Here is a 23,799-nt window from a genome sequence, read left to right as displayed (position 1 = left end):
TAAAAGAGTGATTGAGTAATTGTGTATACAACTACATATATGAAAACGGTTCTTAAAGTGTCAAAATGAATCTTCAGAAATTGAAATTTATTAAAATAATATCAAATTCGGTGTAGTAATAAAACTCGTTTGGGGTGAATTGAGATGGAAAATTCTGAGAGACTTTTCGTGTATCTCTTCACCAGTACAATACTAAACTATTGTTCAAAGATAGTATGTTCGGACCTTGCTTCATTCGTTTCAAATATAGAACTAAAATCTTGGATTCCTAACTTGGTTAAGTTTCCCATTGTAATCATATGAAACAAACATAATACAAATAATAAAACATCTAAAATTACAATATCAATTTGGAAGTAATTTGAAAAACAATAATTTTTTTATAATACGTTTATTCTACAAAAAGTTTAAAGACGGATGAATAAACAAGTAATAGCTAAATTGTTTGTGTTTGTCAAGCGGCAAAACAACTACTATTTTTTTACGATTCATAGGCTATAGCCACGATTATTTATTTTAAAATGGAATTTTAAACTACATTGAACAAACAAAATACATATGCGTTTATACAAGTTTTATACGTTTTACACTGAAATCGCTACAACAGAAGCCATTTAAAAGAATAAGAATCATTTAAGTTTTAAACAACGGCAGAACAGTATTCGAATATCTTAGGCGTTAAAAAAAAACAGACAATCATGAATTTTAAAAATTGTATACTGTTTTTATCTTTGTTTGTTCATTTGTCTACAGCAAATCTTGGGATTTGCAAAGATCCGTGGGTAATTAAATTTTTTTTTTATCTTATTCTATCTAATTAATCTATCTGATTCGTTAAAAAAAAAATATAATTCTCTATAAATCTATTGGTTGATATAATAGTAAAAATTTGAGACACATTATTTCTAAAACAGTAGTATTCACATTGTTTATTAAAAATGTAATAATTTTAGAATCTAGACAGACTTTATACAAAGATTTTAGAACAAGGCAAAGATGTTACCAAGGATACAGTAGAAGAATACATAGGACAAAAAAAAGTGATCGAAAATTTTGATATTTCTGAATTCGATAACTATAAGATACGTAATTCAGTGTGGAGTACGTTGAATAATAATAATAATTAATTAATCGATATTGTAAATTATATGTGTGAAATGTGAAAACTAATATTCACATTGATGTTATACATAAATAAATATCGATAGATATTGGGTAGTGCGTTTTTTCCAACATTTCTAAGGGGTATATATACTATTATGAAAAAGGCGTCGGGGGGTAAAAAAAATGCAGAAGGCGTCTGTAAAGGTAGTTAGGTAGATCAAGTTACTATAAAAATATAAAACGCTTTTATCTTATTTTTTACAAATCGTGTTAGAATGTGAAACATTTTGTAATAGTTACACTTTCTGTAATTAATATTGAAATATTCATTTAACGACATTCCCCAAGAATTTTGTTTTTAACGCTATCGCGATATAACGAAAATTGCAACAACTCCATCCGTTACAGCATATTATAGTTTGGTGAACACTTTTATAATGCTTTCTAGGTACTAAAATGTCACCGAACGAATTTATAGCAGTAATAACATCAAGATTTACTTTTTGGGTAATTATGATTTTTTTCTATCCTAATATAGGATCTTTATTTTCTAAAGGCTAAGCCTAGTCATAGCGAAAATATAGACTTCCACTCTTCTCTCTTTAATGCTAGAATCTTCATATGTGAATACCCGTTGCATCCAGCCATTCCAATCATCTAATGATGGATAGCAATACTCTCGTTTCCTCTACTATTTGGAGAATTTCTTCATTGCTCTTTCTTTCAGTCCGACTAATACGAAGTAATCTTCTCCAGATCCACATTTCTATTGTTTCAAGTTTCTTGTATCTCGTACTGTCAAGGTCCAGGCTTACAACTATACAACAAAACACTCCATACGTAGCTTTTGGCAATGTTTTTTCTGTTCTTAAGACATGGGAGTATCATGTGGTAGTCTCCCCTTACTTTCCTCATCGCAGTATTCTGATAATAATATTCTGAATAATCTGATAACAAGCCGTACCAGAAGGTTCTTCTTCCGCCTCGTTTCAGTACTGATGGTTACTGCTGCCCTCCATCAGGTGTTTAATCCCCATTAGGGAATAAACGTACTTACTGAATTCGCTCGCTTAGAGCTTTCCGCCAGTAAGAGCTGGAGGTCGTCTGGGGTTCCTTGGCCCGTAACAAAATATGTTCCCCTGATTTTAAAAACATTTTTATAATTTTAGGATCTCCAAGAAATTTATAACGGAATCGTCAAAAACCGTCCAGTTACCAAGAGCGCAGTTAAAGAGTATTTACAGGAGAAACTAGAGCTGGGTGATAACGAACTGACAACAGCATTGAAAGGTACGTAGAAAGAACAAGTTTTAAAAATGTAGAACGCTTTTATCTTCTTTTTCGACGAAATTTGTTACAAAATTTTCGATGAAATATGTTACAAAACAATTTTATGACTGTTGGACTGGTTTTATTTAACATTAAAATATTAATTTTATAACATTGCTCATGAAATTTTTTTCGACATGATTTTAAATTATTCAAAAACTAAATTATTGATTTAAGATGGCTTTTTATAACACCCGTCATGGCCAAACTTTGTACATAAAAACGCAATAATAATAATTGCAACCACTCGACTCGTTACAGCACTGTATAGTTTGATAAATTTTAATGTGAATACTTTTTAATTGATTTCTAGAAACTGATATGTCATGGATCGAGTTTTATACATTAATGATATTTAAAGAATAATGTATACGCTACAATACTGGCCTGTGGAGGATTTAAACATTTGCAACCCCCAAGCAAGTAATATGTTTACTCTTACACATTTTTTGTTTTTTCTTCAACTGAAGGATATTAAATTTGATATATTTTTACATATTGTATTATTATCGCATTGTTAATTTGTTTTTGTAATAATATTTTAGGGCTACAAATTTACTGCAACATCTTTTCGCCGTTCGCTATATTGATAAAATCAAACTTTTTAAATTATTCAATTTAAGTTAAATTAAATTAACTTATTATTTAAATAAAAATTCAAGGTTTATGTATTCATTTTTAAAAATTTAGAGGGTGTTTTTTTTGTGTTAATTGAATACTGTACTATTTGGGTGATTTGAAAATTGTATTTTTAAATATCATAAATTTATAAAAATGTTAAATAATTAGTTTTTATTATATTAAAATTATAAATTAACCTTATCTGCTCCGTCTTAGTTTTTGATAATAAATAAATATATATAACATTTAATTGTATCTGTAGAGTTGAGAGTAGTGTCAAAATCGAGAAAGGTTAGGTTAGGTTACTCTTTCAAAATTTAAGAGCTGAAATTTAGACTGGAGTTATAGTCTAATCTGAATATGTGTTTATTTATATTACATCGATCAAAAAATATTTGATACATTAAAAACAAGGACACAAATATCTAAGAAAAGTGAATCAATGCTCAAATTCAAAAAGAAACAACTGTATTTAACCGTTAAAAACTATAAGTTTTGATGCCTCAAAAGTAGTAGTTGTAACACTGTAGGTACATTAACATTTTATTATAAGACGGTTGTGTAAACTATAATATATTATTATACTTGTTAATACTGTGGGTAATGAGAATTCTTTTTATTCAGAATTTCTTAGTATAAATTAAATTGTTTTTTTACATCAATCCCATTTTCGTAGTTCTAATACTGTGAAGTTTTAAGTGATCAAAAGCCAAAATTTCGTCAAAATATTGTCATTTATAAAATAAAGAGTCCAGTGATGTATTGTTGGAACCTGCTTTTGATAATAGTACCATAAAGCGAGTCTTACAGATTACTAAGCTTACCAACAGCTAATCCTTAGTGCTAAAGTTTAGCAGCGGTTCCCAACCTTTTATGAGAGTGACCCTAACATTTTAAATTTACCTTTTGGCAACCCAAAAAAAAAATCATAATTGCATACACAATTTTCAATTATTTATTATTAACATCAAATTGGTATACATGTATATTTATCTATCCTCGAATAACTAAATAAAATAAATTTAGAAAAATACAAAATGATTTATAAAGATGACTTACCATTCTTACAAATTATAAAAATTAATTTATTTTTCGTTTTAAATTTAACATACCTTTCAACCCAGAAGAAGTTCAAGCGACAATCAAAAAATTACCTAAAGGCAAAGCTCCTGGTAATGATCTTATTACCAATAAATTATTGATGAACCTTTCCCAAAAATGTATTCTCCTTTTAACCTTTATTTATAATGCTATACTCCGACTTTCCTACTTTCCCCCTATCTGGAAAATAGCCGTAGTTGTTGTCATACCTAAGCCCGGCAAACCAAAAAATTTAGTTATGTCATACAGGCCTATTAGTTTATTGCCTACATTGAGCAAACTCTTTGAAAAATTACTATTAAAAAGAATTCGACCGGTCATACAGGAACACAATATAATCCCTAATACCCAGTTTGGGTTTCGTGCAAGGCATTCCACAATTCATCAAATCCACCGACTGACAGATGCGATCGCTTCATCTTTTGAAAACAAGCAATATTGTACTGGCTTATTTCTTGATGTCGCACAAGCGTTCGACAGAGTTTGGCACAATGGTTTACTTTTCAAATTGAAAAAAATATTTCCAGCCCCTTTATATCTCATTATAAAATCATATTTACAAGATAGAAAATTCATTGTCAGACAAGGTTGTGCTTATTCATCTTACTACACAATTGAGGCCGGGGTCCCTCAAGGTAGCGATCTTTCTCCCGACCTTTATAACATATTTACTGCTGATATGCCGCAAAGTTGTAACACATTACTAGCTACTTTTGCTGACGATACAGCTATTCTAAGTCGTCACAAAAATATAAACGATGCGGCTCACCATCTCCAATCACACACTAACGCTTGTGAGAAATGGTTTAGGAATTGGAAAATCAAAACCAATGTAAACAAGTCCAGTCAAGTCACCTTCGCCCTCCGTCCGGAAATAAGTCCCGCTATAATACTTAACAATACAATTATCGCTACTCAAAATGAAACAAAATATCTTGGTCTAACTCTTGACAATCGTCTAACCTGGGGACCACACCTCAAAGAAAAAAGGAAAAAATCAAATATCAGACTACATCTTTTGCGCCCTCTGCTAAAGTCTAATCTGTCACTCAAGACTAAACTGCTTATATACAAGTCAATAATTCGTCCAATATGGGCTTATGGAATACAAATATGGGGACCAGCTAAACCGTCAACTATAAGACCAATACAGGCGTTCCAAAATATTACACTGCGAATGATTACAAATGCTCCTTGGTATATAACAAACAACAACTTACATAAAGACCTAAAAATAGTCACTGTTAACGAACTAGCCAAAATACATTACTTTAGATTCCACGCAAAACTAAATTCAAACTCAAACCCCCTAATAAAACGCATGCACACGGCCAATATCCCTGACGACCCTCCACGCAGACTAAAACGTAACTGGAGTAGAGACTTACTAACATAAAATAAACAACTTATAACCTAACCCAACTTACTATAGAGGTGTTACCAATGGGTAGCTTCCTTTTCAAGACATACATGCCCTGTTATAATTTAGATAAAAAAAAAACTTATTGTACATACATATTTGTATAGATTGTTTTTGTAAAATAAATAAAAAAAATTAAAAAAATTTAACATGGAGTAAATTTATACTTAATGACTTCCTTGATGCTGAACACTCCATAAGTTCTTCAATGTTTGGATGTATATTCATTGTTACTTTTATTGTAGGGCAATGGTTTGACCCTAGCACAAATAAAAAAGTTTGGTATTTTGTACGAAGCTCAAAAGACATCCGGTAGAATTGATCCTGAAAAAAGTGAAAAAGTGTTCAATGATCTTGGTATAACCGTAAACGACGAATTGAAACTGCTATTTAAATCGTATAGTAAGATTAAACAAATTCTTTATTATAATATTACTTATTATGATAAAAAATTGGACTAATTATTAAAACTCACACAGGACTCGTTGGAATATTGTTGATGGATTTAATCATGGCTGCGGCAGAACGCAAAGAAATGTTAATGGAGAATGTAATATCGCTTATAATTTTCTGTTTTATACATCTTAAAGTTATTCACTGCTATATTTGTTATACTATCTCACTTTTTATACATTTTTACATTATCAATTTCTTAGGATTTAAGAGTGATAAGTCCAAGCGAGGTCATGTATGCCAGAAACCACTTCAACAAATTTGACGTTATTAAAGACGGTGAACTGTCTCCTAAGGAGTATGCCGACTTCAAGGAATACATAGACCTTATATCAAAATAAATGGAAGAGTCGTCAGACCTTATTGAAGAAAAGCGACTTAATTTAGAGAATTTCGATGGTGAAGTTAATTTAAACAGTGTTAAAATGATTTATTTAACAACGATTATTGGTCATCGCCTAATAAAAAAAATGAATTTTTTCGATTTAGGTATTAAAAAAGTAAACTTTGCGGAATTCTTGGAAACAGTATTTTTTGTTGAAAAACATGATAGCGCAGAAGACTCTATGACATCAATTTTTAGTTCCTATAGTGATGAATATTGAATCACAATCTTAAACAATATTTGAAATTAAATATTATAGTAATTAAATATTTTTATGTATTTATGAATTGAAATATACGGTGTCAAATAAACCTTTTTCGTTTAATATGTTGTGGATACATAAGAGTTCTAACTACTGACTAATTTTCATCTTAAAGGTCCTAAAATTACGGCTAAAAAACAAAAATACTTGTACCCCCTAACCTAACCCCCTAGGGGGGTGGAAAATGGGTATGATTTAAATTTGATACAACTGACGTGTGCAGGCATACTGAAGGATGTCACCTGAGGAATTACTAATTAAAAAATCTTTTTATTTATTATGACTCTTTAAGTGCAAGGCTAGAATTGAGCAATAAAGTAATTGAGTAATTGTGTTTACAATTAAATGAACATGGCTCTTAAAGTTTTAAAAGAATCGTCAGGAATTGAAATCTGTTAAGATAATTTAAATTCTACGTATGGAAGAAACTCGTTTAGGGTGAATTGAGATGGAAAATTCCAAGACAGATGCCTTATACAGATCTTAAGTTATAGTACATAAGCAGACCTAAATCCCTTGAACTTTGTTTGAAAATGAGAAATAAAGAATAGAGTTTTAAAAATGTTTAAACAAATTGTCAGATATTGAAATCTATTAAAATAATTAAAATTTGGTGTATTGATGAAATTCGTTTTACTGGGGATACTAAAATTTTTTGTAGCTATGATAAATAATGTATGTTATAGCTTTGTAAAATTTTCGATTCTCGGCTAGAAACAAATAAAATGTCTTATTAAAAAAATACAAAACTACAGTTTTTTTGAAATAATATTTTGGTTGTTTAACAACCTTTGTTATTTATTTATGACCGAAGTGTTTATATCTAAAATATAATTTCGATAATTATATTTCATTGATTGATGAAACTCATTTAGGGTGAATTGATATGGCTAATTCCAAAAGACTGATGCCTCTCATAGATCTAATGTTGTAGTACATCCAAAGTGGTAGTTTTGGCACTGTAGCTACATTTGTATTTTATTATATGACGGTTGTGTAAGCAAGTAATACATTTTTTGTTTTTGTTAATGGAGACAATAGCCTTTAAAATATCTAAAGGTGTGAAAATAAGTAGAAAAAAAATTCATGGGTATTGTTAAAATAATGAAAAAAAAAACGTTTTAAAAGACTCGGCAGGAATTGAAATCTGTTAAGATAATTTAAATTCTGCGTATCGATGAAACTCGTATGTGGTCAATTATGATGGCAAACTATTATACACAGATACCTCTGATAGATCTAAAGTTGTAGTACATAAGCAGAAAAGTATTTTGTACATGTATTGTGCAAATAATAACATGTTTTATTAACTAAAAAAATATGAGGATTACCTATAAACAAATTTATCGGTTTAAAAAAAAAACCAAAAAGCAAAATATATAATATTACTAGTATACATTTTATAAAAGCAATACCAAACGATCAGATTAAATATACTTTACGAATTCTTCTTGATAGGATACTAACAAATAAACATGTTTTATTTAACACCGAAAATATATTTTAAACCATTTAAGCCATGCATATTGTATAACAAAATTTTTCAGGGAACGAATTTTTTATATTATCCTCAATAACATATCTTATCATCCCATTGACATGTTCTTAATCTTAATTTTTTTACACGTGTAATGTTCAAATAATAAAATGTTTTCATATTAAACTAAAAAAAATGAGACGCTTATCTAAATAAGATTTAATTGATTTGAAAAAAAATATCATGCTTCTAGTACACATTTTATAAAAGCGACACCAAAAGATCTGATTTAGCTATACTGATTTATTCTTTAAAATTATAAAATATATTTTATGATGAATATATTTGATACTTATATGCGATAATGCAATTTTTTTTGCGTGACCCCTCCCTCAATTTTTTCCTATAACTAAAAAAAATAATTCATGTATATATACTACTTGAATTTCAAATGTATGAAATCCGTACATTATAAATAACGTGTTAAAATTAAAGATTTAATATATAAATTGGGTTATCAGCAATGTTGAAGATGTTATAATTTTTTTAAATAGACTTAGTTAGGAATTGAAATCCTCCTAGGAACTTAAAGATATAAATAATTGTGCATTGTTAAGGCATTTTACTATTTTTTTAAATATACTATCGACGAATTTTATACATTAATGGTTTTTAAAAGTTTACCTATACGCTACAACACCGACCAGTTGAGGATTTAAACATTTGCAACCCCCAAGCAAGTAATATGTTCACTCTTACACATTTTTGTTTTTTCTTCAACTGAAGGATATTAAATTTTATATAATTTTACATTTTGTGTTATTATTATCGCATTGTTAATTTTTTTTTGTATTACTATTTTAGGGATACAAATTTACTGCAACATCCTATCGCCGTTCGCTGTATTGATAAAATCAAACTTTGAAAATTATTCAATTTAAGTTTATTTAAATAAAAATTCAAGGTTTATGTATTCATTTTTAAAAATTTAGAGGGTGTGTGTTTTTATTGTATTAATTAAATACTGTACTATTTGGGTGATTTGTAAATTGTATTTTTAAATATTTTAAACTTATAAAAATGTTAAATAACTAGTTTTCAGCATATTAAAATTATAAATTAACCATATCTGCTCCGTCTTAGTTTTTGATATTAAATATAGTATTCACACAAACACACACATATATATATATATATTTTTTTTTTATTTGAATATGTTATATATGTATATTTAATTTGAATGTGTTATATATATATATATATATACATATTCAAATTAAATTAAATATATATTAAAGAATATATATATATATATATGAAATAAGGTATAAGAAAAGTTTAAGAGTTTATAATTATTTTAAATAGACTTCTTAAAGATCTAAAAGTGTAAAAAATAAGCAGAAAAATGACGTGCATAAGTATTGTTCAAATAATAAAAAACCTTTTTTTGTACTAAAAACAAAAAAAAATTTTAAATCACATAGTATTTAAAAAAAAAACGACTTGATTTTTACGACTAGGCTGTAGCCCCTATCATTAATTCAAAAATTTCAACTTATATTGACATAACTATATACATATGTATTTGTTAGGTTTTACACTGAAAACGCAAAAACATCACAAAAATGAAAATAATTTTGCTCGTGCATTTTTCAAATAAATACCTACATGTTTTTGTATTAAGCAAAAAAAGTATGAAGTTACCTAAGCACCAATTTATCGATTTGAAGCGATACCAAATTATCTTATCTAATATACAATACGAATACTTCTCGTTAGAATACTAACATTTTTTCTAGTTAAAATAAATAATGACATTTTTAGCTTTGTAAGATATTTGATTCTCGGCTGGAAACAAATAAAATTTCTTATTAACCAAAATACAAAACTACAGTTCTTTTGAAATAATACTTCGGCTGATCAACAACAATTGTTGTTTATTTATATCTAAAATATTATTTCGAGAATTAAAAACTATATTGTCATTATCAATGGTTATTTGTAAAATAAATACTTTAATAATCCTATCATATAATATACTACTTGAATTTCAAGTGTATTAATTTCGCACTTTATAAATAATGCGTTTAAATTAAAAATTAAATTTATTAATTGGGTTATCAGCAATGTTGAAGATGTTATAATTATTTAAAATAGACTTCGTTAGGAATTGAAATCCTCCTAGGGACAGAGGCCTCTTAAAGAATATATAAAGGTGTGCAAAATAAGTAGAAAAATAACGTGCATAAGTATTGTTTAAATAATAAACACCATGTTTTTGTACTAAACACAAAAAACAAAAATAATAAGGTTACTCATATACAAATATATCGCAATTTTAAGTTGAGAAATATGTACATATTTTGGGTGTTTTGTAGGGAAAGGGGTGGATTTTGTTATTATTAGCCAAATAAAGTACCTTCTTGTTGAACCATCATATTATCCAATAAAGGATATTATAAAAAAAAAAATCCTTTCAGGTAGTATTTTATTACAATAATCCTAAAATAGATATTATTAAAATTTAAAATTTATTTATTTCGCACTTTGTAAATTAAGTGTTAATATATATGAAATGGGGTATCAAAAATGAAGATGATATAGTTATAATAGATTATTAATTATTTATCAGGAATGTAAATCTCCCCGGAGACAATGGCCTCAAAATACCTAAAGGTGTAGCAAATAAGTAGAAAAATAATGCATGGGTATTGTCAAAATAATGAAAAAAAAACGTTTTAAAAGACACGGCAGGAATTGAAATCTGTTAAGATAATTTAAATTCTGCGTATCGATGAAACTCGTATGTGGTCAATTATGATGGCAAACTATTAGACACAGATGTCTCTGATAGATCTTAAGTTGTAGTACATAAGCAGAAAAATATTATGTACATGTATTGTGAAAATAATAACATGTTTTCATATTGAACTGAAAAAATATGAAGATTACCTATAAACAAATTTATCGGTTTAAAAAAAAAACCAAAAAGCAAAATATATAATATTACTAGTATACATTTTATAAAAGCAATACCAAACGATCAGATTAAATATGCTTTACGAATTCTTTTTGATAGGATACTAACAAATAACCATGTTTTATTTAACATCGAAAATATATTTTAAACCATGAAAGCCATGTAATTGTATAACAAAATTGTTCAGGGAACGAATTTTTTATATCATTCACAATAACATATCTTATCATCCCATTGACATGTTCTTGAATCTACTTTTTTTACACGTTATCAGAATATCATAACATTTTAACGTTTTATTCAAAGTATTTTGTAGTTGTAAAAAATATTGTAAATTTTATAATGTTATAATTATTTTAAAATGAGTCGTCAGGAATTGTAATCCATTAACAAGCTGTAGTACATAAGCAGACAATTTTTTTACACGTGTATTGTTCAAATAATAACATGTTTTCATATTAAACTAAAAAAAAATGAGAAGCTTCGCTAAAAAAGATTCTATCAATTAAAAAAAAAAAATCATGCTTCTAGTACACATTTTTTAAAAGCGATACCAAAAGAACTGATTTAGCTATACTGATTTATTCTATAAAATTATAAATATATATTTTATGATGAATATACTTGATACTTATATGCACAAGTTTATTTTTCATAAAATGCTTATATGCGATAATGCAAATTTTTTTGCGCGACCCCCTCTCTCATTTTTTCCCAATAACTAAAAATAATAATTCATGTAAGAAATCATCCAAAATAAATACTCAAATTTTTTACAAATTTATACCGACGCATCTAAATCTCAACATGGAACTGGCTTTGCGATCATTAGAGACGAAACTAAAATCCTTCACAAACTTCCTCCGGAGAGCAGTATTTTCACTGCAGAAAACTACGCCATATTAGAAGCAATCAGATCTACTAATCTGACCAGTTTAAATAATAATATTTTAATAGTAAGCGACTCATTTAGCGCTCTCCAAGCACTCCAAAACCCCTTCTCGACAAACTAAATAACCCAGAATATACAAACAGAACTATATTCTACAAAAAAAAAATATAGAATTTATGTGGATACCATCTCATATTGGAATTTCCGGCAACGAGATGGCCGATAAGTCAGCAGACATAGCGACTAAAACCATCCTGCATCCAACAATCACTGACATACCGGCTAAAGACATAAATAAATCTATTAGGAATAAAATAAATATGACATGGCAAAGTTACTGGGATTCCGTTCCGCCTTCCAACAAATTAAAAAAAATCAAAAGATGCACTAAAAAGTGGCATTATCTTCACAATTTAAACAGACGACAAGAAGTCACTCTAACCCGAGTGAGAATCGGACATTCCTCTTTGACACATACTTTCTTAATCAGCAAATATGCACCACCCATATGTAATAAATGCCAAGAAGACCTAACCATCCAACACATTATCCTAGACTGCCCAGACCTACAAAACATCCGAAGTACTTTTTCAATACCCAACAACTTAGAAGAAGCTCTCCATGAAGACAACACCATACAAATTTTTAATTTCCTTACAAAAATTAACGTTGTAAACAATATCTAATCAACACTTTTGTATTTCATTATTCTTATTTAAAAAATATTGTAACCTTTGATATTTAATTATTAATGTAACTTACACAAAACATGTACACAATGGCTAATAACCTCAGATGTTGAAGCCTCTTGAAAAAAAAAAAAATGCATAATTGTCTGAAATCGGGTGAAACTGTAATTACCAAAAGATTTTTGCTTTTAGCCATAGAATTGAAATTTTTGGGACTTCACATTGTACTTAAGAAATATTGTAAGCATTTCAAAAATGCCCTTATTTTATCAATTACGTATATTAATGACTACGAAATGTTTATAAGTCTAAAATATTGTTATAGTCTCCAAAAGACATTATAACTATTATTTGAATAAAGTTTCTTATTTACAGTCTGGAAATGGCTATCTGTACTCACTTACAACTAAAAACCCAGTTCTTAATACTTGTACACTTGACGGCAATTTACTTCCTGTTATTTAATTTAAATAATTATTAATTAAATGGAGGAGGAGGGGCCGAGTGGGTAAGGCGACAGTGTGTTAGCGCTCACTGTCGCCGGTTCGATACTCGGTCACAGGCGCTCCGTTTGCTGGGCGAGCAATCGTCCGGTAAAAAGGAACCGTCAGATTGACGACCCGTCCCGGAAGCGAATTCGTCAAGAAACCATCTCATGATGGCAGCGTTGGGCCTTCATGGCCCGTTAAGCTACATGATGATGATGATTAATTAAATGAATGTTCTCAGAAATAGCGAAGGAACCAAATGTCTATTTGAAACATGAAAAAATGAGTCATAGCGAATGTACACGTCATTGTGTGACCTTTTTTTACACCGTGGTGTACACCTGGTGTGGATATATAAATGTATTACAACTTTGGGAAGGTTAGGTTTTTTAAAGCCATGTCCAATTAAAGTTGATGGTTGAAAACCGGTAAATTTTTTTTTGGTTTTTCTCGGCTTTGAGGTACTACATGAGTAAATTGGTTCACACAAAACAAATGTTATCGTGTTAAAAAAGGTATACTGGAAACAAATAATATTATGTTTTATCGACCAAAATACAAAATTACAGTTTTTTTGAAATAATATTTTGGCTGTTTAACAAATTCTGCCATCTGTTGAACTATTATCACAGATGAAATATTCTAATGTTTAAAAATTTGAATAAGTACCTATACAAACATAAAAAATAAGATAAAAAAATACTCGTTATCGATAAATAACAAACCGTGAAATTTCGTATTGTATTATTTGTAAATTCTGCTATATCTCCAGATATTTGTTGTAAAAAAAAATATGTTATTAAAATAATTGTACATTATGATAATGTAAAATTAAATGACCTTAAAACCAACTTATACAATATGTATGATAACAAATCTACGAGTAAACAATCTCGAAACTCCCAAAAGAATTATTTATCATTGATCGATGAAACTCGTTTAGGGTGAATTGATATTCCAAAAGACTGATGCCTCTCATAGATCTTAAGTTGTAGTACATTAAAAGTGGTAGTTTTGGCACTGTAGGTACATTATTATTTGGTTATAAGACAGTTGTGTAAACAAGTAATACATTTTTTGATTTTGTTAAACCGCAAAACAACTACTGTTTTTCAAGATTCGTAGCCCGTAGCCAAGATATTTTTTTATATGTATTATACATTTATTCGTCAATGTAATATAAATAAATGTATTAAATTACCTATATGTATATATAATGGGATAAAATGAAGATGTTATAATTATTTAATTAGATTTTTGATTATTTATTAGGGAAGTAAGTCTCCCTAGAGACAGAGGCCTTTTAAATACCTAAAGGTGTAGTAAATAAATAGAAAAATAATGTAGGGTGAAGACAGATATTTTTATAACGTTTTTATGAACTCACAATCTTGTTTGTCGTTCCGGGTGGAATCTTGCAACTCAAATTTCGAGCACTTCCCGATTATCTATCCGGCTGAAACTTTCAGGGTAACTCACAATTCGATGGCAATGCATTATAAATCCACAAGAGGTTGAAAATTCCTCCCCTAAGGGGGTTAAATGGGGTCGATTTCTTGTTCGTCGTTCTGGGTGGAATCTTGCAATTCAAAAAGAATTATTTCTCACCCGCCAGAAAAAATTATGCATGGTGCGTTTGGGCGTGAACGGTGCTCAAATATGAGCGGTACCAGGTTCGAACCCGTTCCCATCATTACACTTTTTTGCATTTTCTTACAACTTTTATTCAACTTTTATGATAATTTATACAATAATAAATCTAAAATTATAAGCTTTTAAATTGATTACTAATTCTTATTATAATCCTTCTGACCATGCAGCCTTTTTTTATGTAATCACCGCTTAGAGACGAAATGGACGGATTTTATTATATAATATTGTAATAATATTATTTATATGTAAAATATATGTATAATAATATGTATATTCATTATATAACATTGCACATTTAAATATATAGATACGTACATACGAAAACGAAAAAGAACAAAATAACTAAAGTAGATTAAAAATTAATCTAAAAATAACGTTTTTATGCGCTTTAAAAAGTATGAAATAACTTTCCGGGGGTCTTGATAACCAAATAGGACAGGTGAACTAGAAAAACGTTGGTCACATCTTTACTATTGCACACGTCTGAATATATAATAACATTCTCTTCTCATTAATAACTACCTTAACTCATAATTCATGCACAATCATCTTTTCTCTTCTAAATAAAATAATACTTAATGACATGTCATGTAAAATTGAGCACCACATTACTTTAAATGTTAAGCAAGTAGGTAGTTAACAAAAAATTTGAAGCAACCTACATAAAACAAACTTTGGAGAGAATAGCAATTAAGTCTTTCCAACTCGCAATGAAATTTAAGGCAAGTGGCACGGAAATTCATTAAATTTCATTTCCGATAAAAAGTCATACTATCACTTTCTGATCCGTTCGGTTAGAGAGACAGCATTATGAGAGACAACTTAATAAATTAGTATGAAAGCTTAGGTTTTAATATCTAAGTAGAAAGATGCGCCCCACGTTTTTCTAGTTCACCTGTCCTATTTGGTTATCAAGACCCCCAGAAAGTTATTTCATACTTTTTAAAGCGCATAAAAACGTTATTTTTAGATTAATTTTTTAATCTACTTTAGTTATTAATCACCGATTGTTAAAATAACTGTTATTTTAACAATCAGTGTGATTTTCAAGACAATTTTCTAATAGGGAATTACGCGATACGATCAACAAACTATATCACGAAATTGCTTATGCCACGAAAATACCTTTCTTCACCCTACATGGGTATTGTTAAAATAATGGAAAAAACATTTTTGTATTTAACGCAAAATATATTAAAGTTACTCATGTATAAATATATCGGTTTGAAAAAACAACAGAAACTGTAGGAATGCCTACACGTTTTATAAAAGTTATATAATATCATCTGATTTGAATTTAAGCCAAGGAACCAAATGTCTATTTGAAACATGAAATAATGAGTCATAGCGAATGTACACGTCATTATATGACCTTTTTATACACCGTCTGGTGTGGATAAATAAATGTACTACAATTTTGGGAAGGTTAGGTTTTTTAAAGCCATGTCCAATTAAAGTTGACGGTTGAAACCGGTAAATTTTTTTTGGTTTTTCTCGGTTTTGAGGTACTACATGAGTAAATTGGTTCACAGAAAAACAAATGTTATCGTGTTAAAAAAGGTATACAACAATAAAAAAATAAAATATGCTTTGTATTTGTCTTGCAAATGTATCACGGTGCTATCGAATATATTATCCAAGAACGTAACAAAACATGTTTTGGCAAACGCAACACTGAGCCGTGAAGAAAATACTTATTTTACTGTTCATTCGTCGTTCGTCTATGGTTTGGCACCAGTACTACAACTATATTTAATAGAATTCTTATTATAATTAAGAAAAAAAAATATATATAATATGCATTTCAAGAGCGCCATTATTGTCTGCGCGGTGTATTTCCTAACGTCGGCATGGGTAAGCGTATGATACCTACTATATCTGTAACAACTGTGAATAAGTGTGTAAGTTGAATTTTGGTCATAATTGACTAAGTACGCTAGGATGTAGTCCGAGGCGTCTAGCATTATTGAATAAATGTCTAACTCATTGGACCAACAAGAAAACCTTGAGAGAGATGTAAGCTGTTATTGTCTAAGATGGAATTTATGGCAGCTGCGGTCAAAGTTTAAAATCGCCCCCCTGTAAAATCACTGAAATCGACTTACACACTTATTCACAGTTGTTACAGACATATTATACACCCTTCTCGGATAGTATAAACTCAATATATTGAATACATACCGATCATGTACGATACTTTAATGTGGGAAAATCTGCCACGTCATTGGCAATACGTTCACGCAGTAAGTTTACCAATAAAATTGATAGCTGTCTTACTTTATTTTAGAGCATCGGACTTAACAGTGATCAATTGATACAGGCAAATAAACGGTTTGAAACTGACAATAAGTGTAAGAATGGAATTTGCGAGGAGGAATTCAAAAAATTCGTGACAGAATACTTTGGAATAGCATGGAAACGTCCTCAACATTTAGGATACTATTCGAGTAACATACTGATAAACAATTAAATTACCTATACTCTGGACAATTTAAGTCAACCGTTAATATGGCCGTCGAGGGCTTTACAGTTTGCACTCGGTTAATTAATATTTGTTGAACTTAATAGATCATACCGGGTGATTCATTTAACGCCCTACACGAGTTCACTCTTATAATAATTGCAATTTATTTTTTAATGTTGCCTTATGAAAACATTTTTATTTACGTTTTAGCACAATATTAAAAAATATACAAATTTTAATTTTTTTTTTAGTAATTGTTAGAGATTTATCAACTTTTGAAACTTAAATAGTAATTTGTAATTTTATAGTTATTAGTTAGAACATATTATATTCTTTATACGTTAAAACCGTATAAACTTAAGTTTTTTAAATGGTAAGGTAGTTAAATGATTACCTTTTTAAATTAAGAATAGTTCACTGAACATTTTGACTGTTCGATAACCAATTTGGAATACATTTTTTGAAAAATTATTAAGTTTAAAATGAAGGATGGGAGGTAGGGTGCAGTTGAGTATTGCACGCAGATTAAAATAACTGTACACAGTAATCAAAATAGTTGAAATAATTATTATGTGTAAAAATTAGATAATTTTCCGTCTTTTCTAAAAAATGCTCACTCTTTTTTTTATTTTCTTGGCGTTTTTATGTAGAACCCAACTTAAAATTTACACATTCTATGTAAAATTTCCTGAGCTGTTGGGAAAAAATGATTAGAAAACGTCTCAAATTTTGGAAGAACACGATAAAACAACTTTTAAGATTAAAAAATAAATTTTAGTGACTTTTGTTACTCGAAAAAATAAATCAATATTTTTTTCAGAAAGCTGAGATTATTTTCATAAGAAACTGATTTTTAATCATTTTTTTTGATGGCCGAAGATACCATAAAAAAATTATAAGTCACGAAAGAAACTAAAAATACTTTTTACGACCATGGCCATAGTAATCCAAAAAAATCGAAAAAAAATTTGAAAATATATTTTTATCATAACAGACATGCAGGGTAATATTCAACAAAATTCGAAGTGGGTTCTCAGAACTTTTGTCTATATTTAGCCTTTTGACCCATGTCCAGGATGTCTATATAAATGAAATAACTTTTGTTTTAGTGAATATATTAAAGATTTTTTTTTAAAATTAATTTATAATAATTTTCGCTATAAACATCACGTTTTTTATTGCACTTACCTATTTTACTTTTTAAAATTATTTAAACATTTTTTTTGTTACATTAATTTTAGTAAATTTATGATGGCCATTTTATTAAGAATAATTTACTGAAAATGTTGATAATCAGTTTTGAATAATTTTTTTAAAGTTATTTAAGGTTAAAGGTAAGATGGGAGGTGAAGTGCGGTAGAGTTATTCGTGCAGATAAAATTAACTAGGCGTTTACTCTACCGCACTCCACCTCCCATCATACTCCCATTATGCCCTTTAACTTTTAATAACCTAAGAAGTAATTATCCAAAACTATTTATTGACCAGTCAAAATTCTCAGTAATTTATTTTCAATAAAATGGCTATCTAGAATGTTTAAAAAAATTATTAAAAAAGTAAAACAGTGTAATACAAACCGGGCTGTTTATAGCGCAAATGAGTGTAAATTAATTAAAAAAAAAAAATCTTAAAAGTAACACTAGAACAAAAGTTATTTAATTCGTGAGGTCTTTGTGAGACACCCTGTATATACAAATAAAGGTTTGACACCTGTTATTTGGGTCTGTGGTAATTCGGAGATAAAGCAGCCGGAGTGACATACACATAATATCGCCGCCACGGTAGAACAAAATTTACAATGACACAACTGCAAAATTTGATAAAACGGACTAAATGCTTCAATGTGTTTAGATATAGCAAACGCATAAGGTAGAAATATGATGTAACTGTAGTTATGTACTGGCCAAGCCCCAATTTCATAATCAATTGTGCATTCATAAGTTATTGATATGAAAACAATTTGGTTTTTGGTTCTTGTGTAAAATTTCAATTATTGCAGTTTTGTCATTGTTCTACCGGGGCGTCGATTTATTAAAACATCCCAATATCTGGTTAATTACATTAGCATATAAATGGTAAGATGTCAGCTAATTAGTATGTAGTTAAATGCGAGTGCTGTCCACCGGTATGAGACGTGTCACTCCTTCTCCTTCAATTATTATATAATTATATTTGTAATGCGTACCCAGCCCAAGGTGCTGTCTACAAATACGGCTTTATAGGTTTAGTTTGGCAGTAACAATAGCTACCAGTCATAGATATTATTATTTTTGCTAATCATATTATGTCAGGCAAAAAGACAGCGTTACAACTTATCTATATAAAAATAATGACTTAATTACTAACTAATCAATTTGTATACAGCTGATTCCGATTGTTTGAATGTATGTCGTTTATTGAAGAAGTTGGCAGAAAACAACGAAAGCTCCGACAAAACCAAGGTATTAAAGGTCTCAAATCAACTAGTTTAAATTTAAAATGAAATATATATACATCGATTATTGGAAAATATCGAATTGTGATATAATCTAAGTTCGTTTCGTGTGATTTTCTTGTATTATTCTTATTCATATTATTACTAGAGTCAGCTGAAATGTGATATATTTTTCAATAATATAACCCTTATGTGTTAGAACCCTATAAATTTAAAATTGTCAAATAGTTTTATTTTACAGTGTGATTTTTAGCATGAGACTCATTTTCTTATAAGTAAAATGGTGATTCTTGTAATGTTATATTTTTTCGAGAAAATGAGTTACTTATCTTTAATGAAATACCCTGTAAACGAAAGGTAACTGAAGTTTAAAATTAGGACGAGAAATGAAGTAATATTAAACTTTATTATAATTAAAAATAGTTGCTCAAAATCGATTTTCGAATAGTCGAAATTTGCAGCGAATTATTTTCTATTTAAAAAATGAATAACATATATACGTTACCGTTTGAAAAGCTCAAGTTCATAGGACATTACATATTAGGGATGGTGTTGTTATTTTATTGAAAACATAGGTAATTTAAATTGGACGAACTGTTAGCTAAATAAATTTAATATGTTAAAGATATTTTTTAAGATATTGATTGGGTCATTGCTGTTACAAGTAATCCGTAGTACAGAGCCTGAAAGTATAAATTGTTTTCAGGATAAAAATACTCACGCCATTAGAAGTGAATTTGTACGTGGATGAGTTCATGAAAGTCGCCCAATCTCATGAACAACTGGGATTTCTTACTCTGCGACAGCTATCAGAAGTATTTAATTATTGGAAAACGATGAATGATACATTGAAACTAAAATCAGAACATCTTAAAAGCGGAAAAGGCGGTAATGCACATAAGCCGAACAGGCGCTACACTAGATTTAGACAATTTTTAATTCCTATTTCAATTTTAGAAGGCTATGTATTGTACGTGGCGGAGTTCTTGTTGATCATGTTGGATATTAAACAACCAGTAAGTGCAATACTCATGTAAAAGGGGGGAAAATAAAATCTTTGGATACATTAAATAGAAAACTTCTAAAATAACCAACTTAAAAAACCGAGCACATTCCAAACCAGCACAGTAAGGAATTACCAAAGTGGGGTTCAGTATCTACAGATTCGCATCAAAACGTTTTCTTCGAACGATTAGAATAAAATTATAAAAATCTGCAACAGCAGTTGTCTGCCTCTAAGGAAACTTGGCGGTTACTATGGAGAGGTTTGTAGGGTTTTCCTGGTTTCGCTGGCTTTCCCTACTTTTAACTCACCGAAGTACCATCTGCAAATAATTTTGGATCTAAAAGTGGTGCTAAACGTAAATCGGTCAACATGAAAAAATGTTATCGTGTCTACAGACATAGAAAAGCAGATTTCCAATTGTTTTTTTTAAATGTAAATTTTTTTTGTAAATTTGTTTTGTGATTAATAACATACTGAATTTAAAGTTGATAATTCTATAATAGTCTCTAAAATCCACATTTATGGAGCTTAAGTCACTATTTGGATTTTTTTTTTACACATGTTATAGGTACATGTAAGACCGATCTTCAGACTAATTTTCCGCTCTTAAAACCTAAATAACGCGTAAAAAAATTGAAACAAAAATCTTGAAACCACCCCAAGGGGTGGGGGATTATCGAAACTTGGGTTCAGACACAAAAAAAAAACATTATTTATAAAAACAAACTATCTCCTTCTATGCTATGGCATCGATGCTTAGAAGGATTTTCGAGAAAATACAAAGTACAAGTATTAAGTATTTTTATTTATTAAAAACTATGTTTAATATATAAAAAGAACTTGTTCCACACGAAAATAACTAATATGAAAAAAAATGGTTAACAATTTACAACTTAAAAAAAAAATTAGTAAGTGAGTATATTATTGTAAGGGAGATTCAGTGTTCACGGGTAAAAATACAAATAATGTTAAAAGTATTGTTTCTAGAGACATTTTTGTGCTTAAGGCCCCTGGATACGGACGATGTTTAAGGAGTTTTGTGTAGGCAATATTTAAGAAAAAAGAGGTTTTAATAAATTTCGACCATGTCAATTAATTTACCGGTTAATTTATATGAGCTTCATGGGCATTATTTTTAATTTAAATAATTTTGTCTACGAGTAAAGCCATTTTAGTTAATGTAATAGTACATTTTTTGTCCATCACACAGGCTGAACCAGTGATCCAATAAGTAATCTGAAAACGCATTTAAATTTGTCATGAAGTTTACTTGAAATCGGTCAGCATACCTTTTTGATATCTTATTCTTTCTACGCATAAAACGTTTGAACATTTTATAAGGTTTCAAATTATCCTTCTGTAATTATAACTTGTCATAAGATGGACGCCAAACCACCTATTTAATTTAAGTTTCAAGCAGAGGCAATTTTTTGAAAAATCTTAATTTAGAGCTATAACTATAGTATATTATAATACTTGTTAATACAGTAGGTAATGAGAATTATTTTTGTATAGAATTTCTTAGTATAAATTAAATTGTTTTGCTACATCAATCCCATTTTCGTAGTTCTAATACTGTGAAGTTTTAAGTGATCAAAAAGCCAAAATTTCGTCAAAATATTGTCATTTATAAAATAAAGAGTCCAGTGATGATTTGTCGGAACAGGATTTTGAAAATTATGCCACAAAACGAGCCTTACTGATTACTAAGCTTACCAGCATAGCTGATCCTTACTGCTAAACTATGACATTTTAATTTTTTTGAAACACAGTCTAACATAAAGCTTGTATTAATACTTTTTACATATATTATAGGGCAATGGTCTGACCCTAGCACAAATAAAAAAGTTTGGTATTTTGTACGAAGCTCAAAAGACATCCGGTAGAATTGATCCTGCGAAAAGTGAAAAATTGTTCAATGATCTTGGTATAACCGTAAACAACGAATTGAAACTGCTATTTAAATCGGATGGTCAGAATAAAAACAATTTCTTTATTATAATATTACTTATTATGATAAAAAATTGGACTAATTATTAAAACTCACACAGGACGCGTTGGAATATTGTTGATGGATTTAATCATGGCTGCGGCAGAACGCAATAAGATTTTAATGGAGAATGTAATTTCGTTTATAATTTTCTGTTTTATACATCTTAAAGTTATTCACTGCTATATTTGTTATACTATCTCACCTATTATACATTTTTACATTATCAATTTCTTAGGATTTAAGAGTGATAAGTCCAAGCGAGGTCATGTATGCCAGAAACGACTTCAATGAGTTTGACGATAGTAAAGACGGTGAACTGTCTCCTAAGGAGTATGCCGACAACAAGGCATACTTAAACCCTATTTCAAAATCAATGGAACAGTCGGCAAAACCTATTATTAAAAACGTAAACTTTGCGGAATTCTTGGAAATGCTATAGTTTGTTGACGAACATGATAGCGTAGAAGACTCTATGACATCAAGTTTTAATTCCTATATTGATGAATCACAATCTTAAACAATATTTGAAATTATGATATATTATAATAATTAAATACTTGAAATATTTTTATGTATTTATGAATTGAAATATACGGTGTCTAATAAACCTTTTCCGTTTTATATATTATGGATACATATGAGTTCTAACTACTGACAAATTTTCAATTTAAAGGTCCTAAAATTACGCCTAAAAAACTAAAAAACAAAAATACTTGTACCCCCTAACCTAACCCCCTAGGGGGTGGAAAATGGGTATGATTTAAATTTGATACGTAGATGTCACAGGTTTCAAAACCCAACGACTTTTGGTCGTTTGTAAACGGTTGGTAATGTAGACGAAAGACAAATAACTGTTAGGATTACACAAGTATTTTTCATCACTGTCTTGTTTTCTAGTTGACAATTTTTTGTTATTGTGTTCATATCTCTAATAAATTAATTGAATTCGTCTTTATTCTTTAATTTATTGCAGCTAAGAAAATATTATTGCTGTACCTTTATTAAATGTAATTCATAACAATATTACTAAATTACTCGTTATTTATTT

The 23,799-nt window shown here is 29.0% G+C and overlaps 1 protein-coding gene and 1 long non-coding RNA gene across 2 annotated transcripts; both read left to right on the top strand.

Moving 5' to 3' along the window:
• The first annotated feature begins 662 nt into the window (after positions 1-662).
• On the top strand, positions 663-2,831 carry LOC126835115 (uncharacterized). Its single transcript, XM_050567409.1, has 5 exons — positions 663-782; positions 954-1,101; positions 1,553-1,611; positions 2,274-2,394; positions 2,747-2,831. The coding sequence occupies exons 1-5, from the start codon at positions 699-701 to the stop codon at positions 2,797-2,799; spliced, it is 465 nt and encodes a 154-aa protein (XP_050423366.1). The 5' UTR covers positions 663-698; the 3' UTR covers positions 2,800-2,831.
• A 19,790-nt stretch (positions 2,832-22,621) lies between these two features.
• On the top strand, positions 22,622-23,236 carry LOC126835114 (uncharacterized). Its single transcript, XR_007685156.1, has 3 exons — positions 22,622-22,730; positions 22,810-22,880; positions 22,987-23,236. It is a non-coding gene; the product is annotated as an uncharacterized LOC126835114 (long non-coding RNA).
• The last annotated feature ends 563 nt before the right edge of the window (positions 23,237-23,799 follow it).

The sequence above is a fragment of the Adelges cooleyi genome, unplaced genomic scaffold, assembly GCF_023614345.1.
Source record: "Adelges cooleyi isolate 19-005CV unplaced genomic scaffold, UGA_ACOO_1.1 ACOO_flye_CR_arks_rails_tigmint_CR_PRNA_22, whole genome shotgun sequence".
Classification (NCBI taxonomy): Eukaryota; Metazoa; Arthropoda; class Insecta; order Hemiptera; family Adelgidae; genus Adelges; species Adelges cooleyi.
This window is presented reverse-complemented; position numbering and strand designations above follow the sequence as displayed.

Bases quoted from the DNA above. Each gene is read 5' to 3' on its own strand.
- LOC126835115 (XM_050567409.1), top strand. From the start codon at position 699: ATGAATTTTAAAAATTGTATACTGTTTTTATCTTTGTTTGTTCATTTG. The intron at 783-953 runs GTAATTAAATTT...TAATAATTTTAG, and splicing joins GGATTTGCAAAGATCCGTGG to AATCTAGACAGACTTTATAC. The intron at 2,395-2,746 runs GTACGTAGAAAG...ATTGATTTCTAG, and splicing joins ACTGACAACAGCATTGAAAG to AAACTGATATGTCATGGATC.